This window comes from Cavia porcellus, unplaced genomic scaffold, assembly GCF_034190915.1.
Source record: "Cavia porcellus strain 051 isolate PalLab524CR breed Dunkin Hartley unplaced genomic scaffold, mCavPor4.1 scaffold_21, whole genome shotgun sequence".
NCBI classification, from domain to species: domain Eukaryota; kingdom Metazoa; phylum Chordata; class Mammalia; order Rodentia; family Caviidae; genus Cavia; species Cavia porcellus.
In genome coordinates this window covers 16903134-16915549 of record NW_026947504.1, presented here as the reverse complement: position 1 = coordinate 16915549, position 12416 = coordinate 16903134, and the positions used below count along the sequence as shown (strand labels likewise).

The 12416-nt window shown below is 43.2% G+C and overlaps 1 protein-coding gene across 12 annotated transcripts in view; it reads left to right on the top strand.

The window, feature by feature from the left end:
• Nucleotides 1-12416, top strand: part of Pde6a (phosphodiesterase 6A) — a 145361-nt gene that overhangs the window by 73069 nt on the left and 59876 nt on the right. For 9 of the 12 annotated variants that reach the window (XM_063232369.1, XM_063232364.1, XM_063232368.1 and 6 more), the window contains one exon: nucleotides 12070-12222. In XM_063232369.1, the coding sequence (XP_063088439.1) occupies nucleotides 12142-12222 (81 nt within the window). In that variant the 5' untranslated portion in view covers nucleotides 12070-12141. Of the gene's footprint in view, nucleotides 1-3545; nucleotides 4309-12069; nucleotides 12223-12416 lie in introns of those variants that run through there. The other 3 variants (XM_063232360.1, XR_010041677.1, XM_003477345.4) reach the window with 3 other exon arrangements.

Genomic DNA, 12416 nt, shown 5'->3' with positions numbered 1-12416 from the left:
TAGTTTAGAGCACTTTCTTTTCCTCTCTTTTGTACAGTGACTATTACACATTTTGGGTTTCATTGCTCCCACGGTTCTTATTGCTTTTTTGGAAGAGAGTAAAACCAAATGTGACATAACAGAACAGAATCGGTCAAGTCAAAAGGGTGGATATAATAGATAATATAAAAACATAATACAAGGTGATCAACAATGGTTACCATAATGCCTCCCGCTATTTCTAATAGAATTGCCTATATCATTAGTTGTAATACAATTGAACAAAACAGTAAAGAATAAAACCGACAAAACCAAAACATTGGAGATATTGTAGGTCTTCAAAAGTAGATAAAAGTCAACGAGAATGGGCGTTATAATGAATCTCATTATCTTCTCAGCTGATGCCTAAACTTTCGAACCTGATACTATCCAGCAAAACAGAATAGAGGAACCTCAGTCAAAAACAAGATGGTGAGAGTAATACAGGGCTTCAAATCGAGATAATAGAAAGTCAAAGTGGGTTACTATATTATATCCTGCTATTTTTTCCCTTTAATTAAATGGATAAAAATAAAAAAGTAAATAATGGAGTGGAGATTGAGAAAAAAGAGGGCATAACAGTGAAACAGGGCAGATCAAAACATAACCATTTAAGCAGAATAGTGTTTCACCACCAGATATTTCCGACTCAAAAGTAGTTACCATATTGACTCCCTCCCTGAAGTCCTTGAGTACAACTTCATATACTGTAGCATTAAGTATATCAAAACAATATAAAACCATTTAAGAGAATGACAGCATTATAGAGTATTTAGAATCGACTAACAAAATGAACAATGGTCTCTGTATAATCTCCTTGTCTTTAAAAGGTTTTTGCTTATACTATCGTACATAACAAAATCCAATAAGATACAACCTGTTTAGACCATTGGAGACAGAAGAACAAAAGCTAGATGAGACTTCAAAACAAGATGGTACTAAATCAGCATTACCTATTAAGATGTCATTTTCTCCAAAATAGCTGTTCCTATCATCCAATCTTCTCTGTCTCATTTCTGTTGAGCTCTTTTTCTGTCAGTAGCTGTCAGTTTGTCTTCTTCATTTTGTTCTCTGCTCCATTCGTTGTGGCCTCCCCGCCACTATTTCTGGGTTCTTTGTATTTTTCTTTTTTTTAGAATATCCTGCAATACTTTCTGTAGTGTTGAATTGGTGGTTGCAAATTCCCCCAGTTCCTCTTTATCCTGGAAGCACCTCGTTTTTCCATCAATTTCCAGGGACAGTTGTGCAGGATATCTCAATCTTGGCTGGAGATTATTATCTTTCAAAGCTTGAATTATTTCCCCCCATGCTCTTCGTGATTTGATGGTTTGTGAAGAGAAATCTGCTGTAATTCTGATGGGTGTTCCCTTGTAGGTAGTCTGTTTCTTGTCTCTTACAGCTTTTAATATTCTGTTCTTGTATTGAATTTCTGGAATTTTTATTATTATATGCCTGGGTGTAGCTCTGTTTGGGTTGTAGGTAGCTGGGGTCCTGTATGCCTCATACATCTGAGTATCTTTACCTTTTGCTAAATTAGGAAAATTCTCCTGGATTATTTCTGTGAGTAGCTTTTGTAGTTCACTTGTTTGTGTCCCTACTTCTTCTTTTATGTTCTTAATCCTTAAGTTATGGCTCCTCTTATCATCTTCTTGTCTTTGTATTATTGCTGTTTGTTTCTTTGTTATTTTTAAGAAGTTTTTCATTTCATTCTCCCATATTTCAAGTCTGCCCTCCAGTTCAGATAGTTTGTCCTTAGTTTCTTTCAAGCTGTTATGCCAGTCTTGGACAGACTTCTTAATTTCTTGATAGTCCCTTTGAACCTGCTTCACATACTCAATGCTTTCTCTGTTTTCTCCATCAAGCAATTCTCCCCTCTTTTTCTGTTCTTCCATTCCACCATCTGCTTTTTCCTGGGTGGTGCTTAGCATTTCTCTAACTATTCTGCATACTTCTAGCTTCAGGTCGTTGATAACTTCATTCCTGAATTGGTCTATGAGGCTCTCTATATGGCGCTTAATGTATATTGGTGCGGTGTCCACTATAGCCTGTTTCTCAGGATTGGGGGCCGAGGAGCCTTGCTTGTTGCTTCCCTTCCCCATATTTTCTGTTCCTTATAAAATGCAAGCTTACATAGGAGGCCCAGCTTCCCTGCCTGTCAGCCACAGCCTGATCAAATTGCGCTGGCTAGTTGTTCCCGCCCGCCGCTGCGCACCAGGGAGTTGCGGAGGAGGCAGCCTACGTGGGAGTCAGTCGCTCCTCCGGGCCACCGTCAGGCTCTGGGATCTGGGTTAGGCCAGCCTAGGGAGTCCGCCAGCAGCGTCACTCAGGCCAGGCACTTTTCACCAATCCCGTCCGAGAGGGGAATGTGTGGCTGGAGTTGCCACCGCGCCCTGCTCTTACAGGACTGCCTGAGCCCAGAAAGTCCTCCGCTGGAGTCAAACTGTGGTAGGGGGTCAGTTTCTCACTCACCTCGCCACCAGTCAGTTTTCGTGTACGCCTCCTTGTCCGTCCTGTTTTCGACTCCGTTCGCAGACTCCCGTTCCCAGAGCTCGGCGCGTCTCTCCTTGCCGAGCCGCTTGTGGAAGCAGCCAGCCGCCGGGCAGCGGGAAACCCAAATCGCGGTTTCCAATGGCGCGGGGTCCAGCCTCCACACCGAATCTTTTCTGTTCCTATTTTAGCACCAGGACTGTATTCTAAGTTGGTTTCTCTCAGCCCAGTTCGTTCCTGAGTCAGCAGAGCATATCTCTATCGGTTCGTGTCTCCTTAGTCCGCATCATTCCTGGCCTCTGAGCCGAGCCTTTCAGAGAGCCTCCGGTAGTTGCTGTTGTCTGTCCGCCATGTTCTCCCGGAGTCCACTGTGTGCATTTCTGACAGACAACCCAGTAAGGTAGATGTTGATGCCAGAAAAGGCACATTAATGCACCAAAAGAAAGATCAAGCAGGTTGAAGGGAAACAGACTTTTTAAAAAATAATCCTCTTCAGAAAGAATTGAAGCAAAAATGGTAACTAGAGTTTGCCTGTGAGCAGCAGGGTTATGGTTGATTTTATTGTCTTCTCTGTATTGTGTTCTGCAACCAACATATATTATTTTTATAATAAAAGAAAGATGAAAGGTGTGTAGTCCTTATAAGTCCCCTTAAAATCCTAAAGGTAGAAAGTCAACTGTAACCTAAAGCTGAGAATGAATTTTGTGTAGAGATTATAAAATAATTTGAGCCCATAGTGACAGACCCCTAACAGGAGGAAACAGGGCTGTGAACTGTGACCCTGCAAACTGAAAGCCCATGCCGGGGAGGTGATGGGAGGTAACAGGCCATAGTCTCTTGGTTCCAGCCATTTCTGCTGTGGAGAAATGTGGACAGAGTAGTCAGATCTGAATCTCCATGAGATGCCGAGCAATCTGCTAAGCAGTGACCCTCACAGAGGGCAGGGAAAACACATGTACAGAGGAAGACCTTGTGCTGCCTACAGCAAATTCTACTTGAGTAATGTTTTAAGTTCACTACCTGCTTTTTGCAGAGATCTCTTCTCAGCTCTTAGAAGACCAAAGTAAAAGGGAACTCTCACATTCTCCTGCTGCAGGCCCAGCAGCATCTGGAACGCACTGATCCTTGTAATCCTTGTTCTCAGGAAATATTAATGATTTAATCTCCCCAGCTCATTCTGGCTTCTATGCGGTCCTGTCAGTGAGACTGACAGACAAGACCTGGAGAAGTCCAGATTGTAGCAGTGCATTCTGCTCGCCTTGCCACAGACTGCCTCCGAAGCCCTTTATCGTGGCCTCTGCACTGAGTTAACCAGAGGGATTCCCAGCTATGGGTGAGGTGACAGCAGAAGAGGTGGAAAAGTTTCTGGACTCAAATATTGGCTTTGCCAAAAAGTATTATGACCACCACTACCGGGCTAAGGTTATCTCAGAGCTTCTTGGAGCCAAGGAGACAGCCGTGGACTTCAGCAGCTACCACTCACTGAGCAGTGTGGAAGAGAGTGAAATCATTTTTGATCTCATACGGGACTTCCAGGAAAATTTACATGCAGAGAAGAGCATCTTCAACGTCATGAAAAAGCTGTGCTTCCTCCTGCAGGCAGACCGGATGAGCTTGTTCATGTACAGGGCCCGTAATGGTGTTGCAGAGCTCGCTACCCGGCTCTTCAATGTCCACAAGGATGCTGTCTTTGAAGACTGCCTGGTCGTGCCTGATTCAGAGATCGTCTTCCCGCTGGACATGGGTGTCGTGGGACACACTGCACACTCTAAAAAGCTTACCAATGTCCCCAACACAGAGGAGGTACTCTCTTCCCCATAACAGAGAGTAGCGAGACATTATTCCCTGGAATCCTGGGGTGCAAGTGGGCTGGGGAGCTGCTGGCCTCCTAGACTAGGCTGGTGATGGCAATGCACCTTTATTCATTTACTTACAACTATTTTTTTCTTTTGAGACAAGGTCTTGCTTTGTAGTTTAGGCTGGCCTTGAATTCATTATGTAGCCCAAATTGGCCTCTAACTCTGGGCAATCCTCCTGCCCCAGTCTCCTGAGTGCTGGGATTATAGGTGTCATCACCATGCCGAGGGCTTATAACTTTTCGTTTTGGAAAAAAAATCCAAACTTATCAGAGGAATTTTAAAATAATGCAAAAGACTGTATTTCATCCAGATTCATCAATCATTATGACTTACCGTGTTTGCTTTCTCGCTCCATTTTTCTGACTTATGTGGGAGGCACTTACAGCTATCATGATAGTTTGGCCCTAAATATTTCATTCTGTCTTGATTTTTTTGTTTTGTTTTAGTTTTTTGAGGTAGGGTCTTGCTGCATATGTCCTTCAGGCTGACCTTACACTCACTGTGTGGCTCAGGCTGGTCTTGGTGTTGAGGTGATCCTCTTGTCTCAGCCTTCTGAGTGCTGGGATTACAGGTTTAGAACAAGGACATTTTTAATGTATTCTTGAGTGACTGAATTCAGAAAATGTAATGCTGACATGACACTGTTGTCTAATAAGCAATTCTTAGTAACTTTTTGCCAGTTTCTTGATTATACCTATGTAGTCCTTTTTGTTTAGTTTATATACTTGAATCCGAAACAGCTGCACAGTATGTTTGTGTTTCCCATGAATTTGATATGTTTGAGAGGTACAGATCAAGTATTTTGCAGAAATATACCTCTGTTTGGGCTTATTTGATTTAGATTCAGGTGTGCATTCCTGGCAAAAATATCACCAAAGTGATACTGGATTTCTTCATACTTTGCATGAGGAGATCTGATTTTTAACTGTCTCATTACTATAAATGTTAACATTGATCACTTGGTTAAGCCCTTGGCTCTATTTTCTAAGAGTCTTATGGCCTATGGGTTTCTATTTTCCGTTCTGACAGGGACTCTTTGATCACTGTGGGCAAATCATTTCCCCTTTTCAGGCATTAGTTGCTGTTTCTTTCTTTGTTTTGTTTTTTAGAGACAGGGTCTTACTATGTACTCAGGCTGGCCTTGACCTCACTATGTGGCCCAGACTAGTCTCAAACTCTGGGCAATCCTCCTGCATCAGCCTCCTGAGTTCTGGGATTATATCTGACTTGAGACATTAACTTTTAAAGGCTACAAGTAATTGCCCATGTAATCTTCTGCCTGGGTCAACTCCTACAGGTTTCAGTTTAGAAGTTATTTCCTCAGGGAAGTCTTCGTGGATCTTCACATTAGAGCCTCCTTCCTGAAGTCATCTATCACAGTAAGCCCTGGAGTCAGGGACCATGTCTGCTTTATTCACCTGTTATCCAGGATCCTGCACAATGTCCAGAACAAAGCAAGTGGTCAGTAAATAAAACATGAGACTTGCTTTATGTTGAACAATGATGGAATAATTTAACTCCTGTCTTGCCTAAAAGAGTATTGGCCTCATAATAGCAAATTCATCAGGGTCATATTTACTAACCAAAAAGGATCCAGCCCCCAGACACTTTGACTTTGTCCTTACCTTACACCTGGTCTAATTTCAGGGTGGTGTCTGAGGTTTCTAGGAGTGGCAGAGGGGCTGGCAATATCATTTGATCCAGCTGCCTTATTAAATTGTTAAAGAAACTGACCCTGGAGACCTTGAGAAGGGGTCTACCCAAGGTCACTAAAGAGTTAGGGCCAAGATAGGACTTCTACTGCAAGAATCTAATACTGCGATAATCTAAATGAGTCATGAAACCCAGACGGGGGCCTCAGAGGGAAACACACTGGGCCATCTCCCCCATGGGGCTGATCTCTGCCCCTCTCTTCCCTTGGTTCCCCTTGGCATTGCTCGGTACTCAAAAGGCTTTCTACTGGATTTGTCCAGTTGTGCTGGAGTTTATCTCCCTTCAGTTGTCTCTAGACTTTAGTCATAATCATAAGTACTATCTCATGAGTTCAACCTTTGTTAAACTCTTATGGAAAAACTTTATTATCTCTGTCCTTTGGATGATGAAATTGACAGCTAAAAATGTTCAATTACTTGCTCAAGGTACACAAGTAGCAGGGAAGGAATTTAAGCCCAGGAACTCTGGACTTGAGTTTACAATCTTTGCTCTTTACTATTTTGTACTTCTTCCTTGTCTTTAAAGTGAGAGAGATGGACTGAGAGTCATGGAAGAAAGGTCATTTCTAATCCTATGCCAGAAAGCTAAACTCTTACACTTTGAGATCACATCTAGGTGTGAATTCTGGCACCTTCTAAGAATACAGCCTTTGCACATCATTTGGCCTGTGTGAGTTCATTTTATACTATATGAAACACTGAGAACAGCTGCCTCATGGCATTATAAGGATTAAACAAGGGGAGTATTCTCATTCTGCTGTATTCTTGGCACATGATAATAACTCACTTCGATAGTTCCTTTTTATTTTTATAATCATTATTTTGTTGCTGCTGCTAAGGATCTATTCTAAGTGACAGATGCTGTACTGGGTTTGTGGTTTAGATTCTGCCTGTGGGAAAACAGAACAAGGGTTCTATAGACTCTAGCATTATAGGATTGAAGATTTAGGAAGGTTCTCTGATTCCAACAGATTCAGGCCCAAGAGTTTGCTGAATTTCCATGTAAATGATGGACTGTTGCTTCCTGCTTAACCCCCAGAGTTCACCCTGGAAGCCACACCTGTCTTTCCCTAGAACCTATTGGCCTAGGGCAATTTCCCTGGCTGTGACTCAGCCTAGGGGTGAAGTAAGTCCAGCCCAAGGAGTCTTGTGTACTCAGTATTTGCTGAGTACACAGCTATTTGCTCTTGTTCTCCTTGGAAAATCTTACCCAATTTTTGGTTAAGGACAAGACACAATCTTGACTGCTAAACAGTAAAAGGTGAATGGAGGAGGTCAATGGTATGGATTGGGGTCCAGGTTATCCCTGGGCCACTAACAAGTGAGAAATGTTCCACAAAAACTTGAGAAACGATTCCAGTCACTGCATTTCTGAAATGTGAAACTATACATAGAGTTTTCCAGGGCTTTAATGTACCTCCTACCCTAGCAGATCCCCTTTATCCTGGCAATCACCCTAGGAAAAGTTGTAATTAGAAATTCCAGATAAAATATGACACCCATCTAAGTTTGAAGTTTAGATAAACAAAGAATAATATTTTAGTAAAAATATATCTCATGCAGTATTTGATATCCAACTAAAATTGTTTATTTACTTAAAATTGTAATTTAACAGGAATTTTTTTTTGGTACTGGGAATTGAACTCAGGACCTTGAGCATGCCAGGTAGGTGCTGTGCCATTGAGCTAAATCCCCAGGCCCTAACAGGGAACCTTGTGTTTTATTTATTAATTACAGAATGCCTCATTGCTATTCAGTACTTATTTGCATTAATCGTAACCCTTTCTCCCAGCAGAAAAGCCATGAGGCCCTCTGTGCCCGTCTTACTCATCCCTGGTTACTGGCACCTACTCCAGCAGCTGGGACAGTGGGTGTATTCATTGTCCTTGGCTGAGTGAGCCAAGGAATAAATGACAGCTCTTCTCCAACACTCCTTTGCCCAGCCACTTCCATTTCTGAAGGCTGAACCTGAGAAGCCCATCATCCTAGGGACTGTCACATCTAGTCTGCCTCTCCTGTCCTTTCCTTCCTGGAGACCTGAGACTCAGGACAGTGGTGAAGAGAGAAACCTCAAGGAGGACTTGATCCACCACTCTTGATTTTACCAAAGGGGAAACTAAAGCACAGAAGGGTTTTGGTTTCTGGTGTTGTACTAAGTAGCCTCTCAGCCAGTCCTAGGCTTCTGTCTCTGAGGCCCCAGGTTAAATCCCTCCTTCTGTGCTAATCTGCTTCCCATTGTGGCTTGCATTGTGGGTTCACGTCTTACATGAAATACTGCTCTACTCTGTGGACCGAATAAGGGCAACCTCATTTTGTTGATCTTGGCTTATCTAGTGTCCGACACAGAGCCAGGGCTCAACAAACATGAATGAGAAAGAAGATAGTTTGGAGTGGCAGGATTCATACAAGATAATGAGAAACATATGTAAGTTGTCTGGCACTGGGCCTGGTACTTCATTATTACTAAATAAATATATCTTATTATTGTATCCAGGGGCCAAGCACCCCTGTTCTGTACCAACAGCCCACTGGGATCATACACTCAGCTCCCATAAAAAAAAGAGGGACAAAGTTTAATGAATGGAAGATATTTTATTGGTAAAGAGGAAAAGGAAGGAGAAGAGGAAAAGATGGATAGCTACCCTGAAAAGAAAGAATTAGGGCAGAGGCTCTGGAAGATGGCGGACCCGTGGGTCCTTTGTTTACAGCTGTTTTTTTTTGTGTGGGGGGGGGCTCAGAGACCCTTCCCCCCAAACTGGAACTTACCATAACTGCACTGGCTTTCAGGCACCTCTGCCTAATACCATTTTTTGGGGGTCTATGTGCAGCTTTTTTCTGTCTGTTTACTTGTTATTGATCTACTTTTCAGGGCCTTATCTTAAGGGATGGGCAGCTAGTTGGCAAGGGAAGGTCTTATTCATGGTTAGTTTAGAATCAGTAAAGGGACATGTAGATGTCCACCGTACTGTGTAACTATATGATAAACATGATGACCCCAGAGTGACTATATATGTGTATATGTATGTTAGTGTGGAGGTGTGTGTATATAGTTGTCTGAGATTTTTTATTTTGTTTTGTTTTCTGAGACAGGGTCTCACTGTGTAGTTTGGACTGGGCTTGAACTCGCTGTCCTCAAACTCATAGCAATCCTCAGTTCTGGGATTACAGGTGCATGTCACGACACCCAGTTCGTGTGAGAGTTTTTCCCAAAGCTAGCAGCCCTCCCTCTTGTGTCTCCTGTGTTGCACTGGAGCTGGGGAGGGAGGGCTACTTCAGCTTGGCTTCTTGCACTCGGCTCTCTCTGTACTCTGTCAGTCTTGTTCTGGTCTCTTAGTCTCCCTTAGTCTCTGGTCTCTGGTCTCCAAGGCCATTTGGTGTCTCTTATGTTTTATCTCTCTTTCTCTACATTCGTCCTTGATTTATTTCTTAGGGAACTATCTCTGGTAAAGTTTGTTTTTAACTCCTAATAAGCATTAGCTAGGAAAGCTAATGAGGCTCCTGTTTTACTTTTTCCCGGGTTACAAACTCCTGACCCCACATCATCATGGGGTACATTAGAGCTTGGCACTATGGATGTCTGTAAAGGGGAACGGGACAGTCAGGGGTGAGAAGCAGTGTTGCACTGCACTCTGAAATCTAAACTCTTGGCTGTGGCCTCAAAGTCCTACTGGATCTGGCTCCCGTCTGCCTTTCTAACTTCCTCAGTTTCTGTTTACCCTCCCCGTCTCCATGCTTCAGACACACTCATCTTTCTGTTCCTCAAACTTCTCCATTCCCACCTCCTGGGCTTTGCATCCTCTGTGCCCCTGTTTGGACTGCCCTCCCCATGACTCCTCTGAGTCTTCTCAGTCAGCTCAGTATTAGGTCCTCAGAGAAGCCGTCCCGCTACCGTAACTAACCACTGTGGCTTCAGCCTGCCATCCCTTCCATTACATTCATCACCACTTGTCTTCTTCAAGGCAGTTTTTACATGGTGGAAAGGGAAAGCCTAGCTGTTACTTGCTTTTTCTCTGTCTTCCCCATTTAAATGTAAGTATTACTGGGGCAAGAAGTCCATCCTTTTTCACTGCTCAGGGTCCAGTGCCTCAAAGCTTGGACTTTTTTTTTCTGGTACCAGGGGTCAAACTCATGACCTTGTACTTGCCAGGCAGGTGCTTGTGCTGCTCAGCTAAACCCTCAGCCTTCAAAGAGTTTTTTTGTTTTGTTTTGTTTTGTTTTTTTGGTATTGGGGATCGAATTCATGGCCTTACGCTTACCAGGCAGGCGTTTATGCCACTGAGCTATATCCCCAGCCCTACCTGAGGTTCTATAATATGGTTTTTTGGGATTTTTTTTTATTGGTACCAGGGATTGAACTCACAACTGCATGCTTGCAAGGCAGGAGCTTATGCCACTGAGCTAAATCCCCAGTGTTTTAACATGGTTTTTAAGAGTATTTCATATGCTAAAAACATACATATGATGATGATCAGGTGGGCACCAGTTAACTGGTTACTGGAGCACTTAGAAGAGAGTTCCAGGGCTGAGAACTCAGAGGGAAAGAGGATTCTGGTAGACTTTGAAACCTCTGCGTCAGCTGCAGGAAAGCCCAAGTGCTTGTATTCCTTAACAGAGACTGACCTGACTACCTGAAATGTATCTGTGCATGCCCCGCCTCCACCTTTGCTAAAGAATTCACATGCATCCTTAGAGAATGACACAGCATTCTTTTTGGCTAATGCCTCCTTAGAGATTTTGCTTAATCCTTAAGCGCTAATGCAAACAGAGGCTTCCCTTAATTCCTTTACCCTTCACCTGTCTTGAAACAACTTCACTGACAACAATGCTTCTGCCCATTTACTTAATCCTATTGTAGCTATAGGAAATCCAAAAAACACAGAGCAATAGCCCTTAGAATTTCTGAATCATGGGAGAGATTCTGCAGACTTAGTTTTAGCAAACTTCTGTGAATTTTGTTGTTGTTCAAGTAACAGTAATGCTTGAACTGATTCTATGAGATATATTTCCATTCTCAGAACAGCAAGCACTGCACATGTTTGGGCTAGCTCAGGTTAGCAATACAGATAAAGAGAAACTAACCATCCCTAGGAATCATAAAGGTGATTTCTTTCAAATTTAAGATAACAATCCAAGATCTGACTCCTCCTTCTAACCACAAAGCCTGCACTGCAGCCAATACCGGCCTCTCCAGGTAATACTGAGGTGTGAGGGAGTGTACTCCTCTGTATTCCCATAATCTGAAGTCCTTATTCCTGTATTAGTATTACAGATTTATCTGTGAGTGGCTTGCATCTTAGTCACCCAAAGCCTCAGTGTTTGGCCTTACATACAGGGGGTTCCACCGAGCTTTGTAGAATGGGGATAGCTATTGGACTGGCTGTGTAGTGCTAGAAATGGATTGTTAGATAATAAATGCTTTCATTCCATGACCTGAACCCACTGTAACCTTATCCAGGCTTCTTTGAGAAGTAGTACAGCTGAAGTAGTAGTCATGCACACTCACAACTAATACTAACTTTGAGTTACAGGTCACCCTGTAAGATAGACTAATGGTGCCATCTCATAGGTTCTTGAGAGGTTCTCGAAATGTAGTGATACAGATAAACTGCCATGCACAGCATCTGCCAGCTGTTGTCACTATTGTACTCACTAGGGTGTTTCCCCAACTCCCTCATAGCTCTCACTCAATTTTTTATTTTGGCTCTAATGTTATCACCTCAAGAAACCCTTCTTTAAACCTCTCTCTTCAGTAATCATCTCCCTCCCATCCTGGGCCCCCACAATGCTTTGCACACTTTCCATGGTCCTCAGTTGATTGCATCTCAGAGCTCCTTCTACTGGACTTTGTAGATTTCCGTGGCGCAAGTTATGTTTGCTTGCCCCTCCCTTGCTGAAGCAGGATAGGTGGAAATGTCTCCATTCCCTTGCCAGCTCTGGATTGTTCTGTTATTCCTCTTTGTCTGCCTACCCATGCCTGCCTCTGCCTTCCTTAGGATGAGCATTTCTGTGACTTTGTGGACAACCTCACAGAGTACCAGACCAAGAACATCCTGGCTACCCCCATAATGAATGGGAAAGACGTAGTGGCTGTAATCATGGCTGTGAATAAAGTAGAGGGCTCCCACTTCACCAAGAAAGATGAAGAGGTAAGCCTCCCAGGGGAAGTGCCGGGCAGCCGCTCTAGCTCATTTTCCTAGCTCACAAAGTTCCCTGAGCCCTGCCGTTTGGCCTGGCCTCAACTTCCTCATATGTAAGGCAAATGTTTGTCTGATTCTCTTTAAGGGATGGGAGACAAAATAATGTTTCAAACGGTGGGTTTTGGAGTCAGGAATGAAGGGTT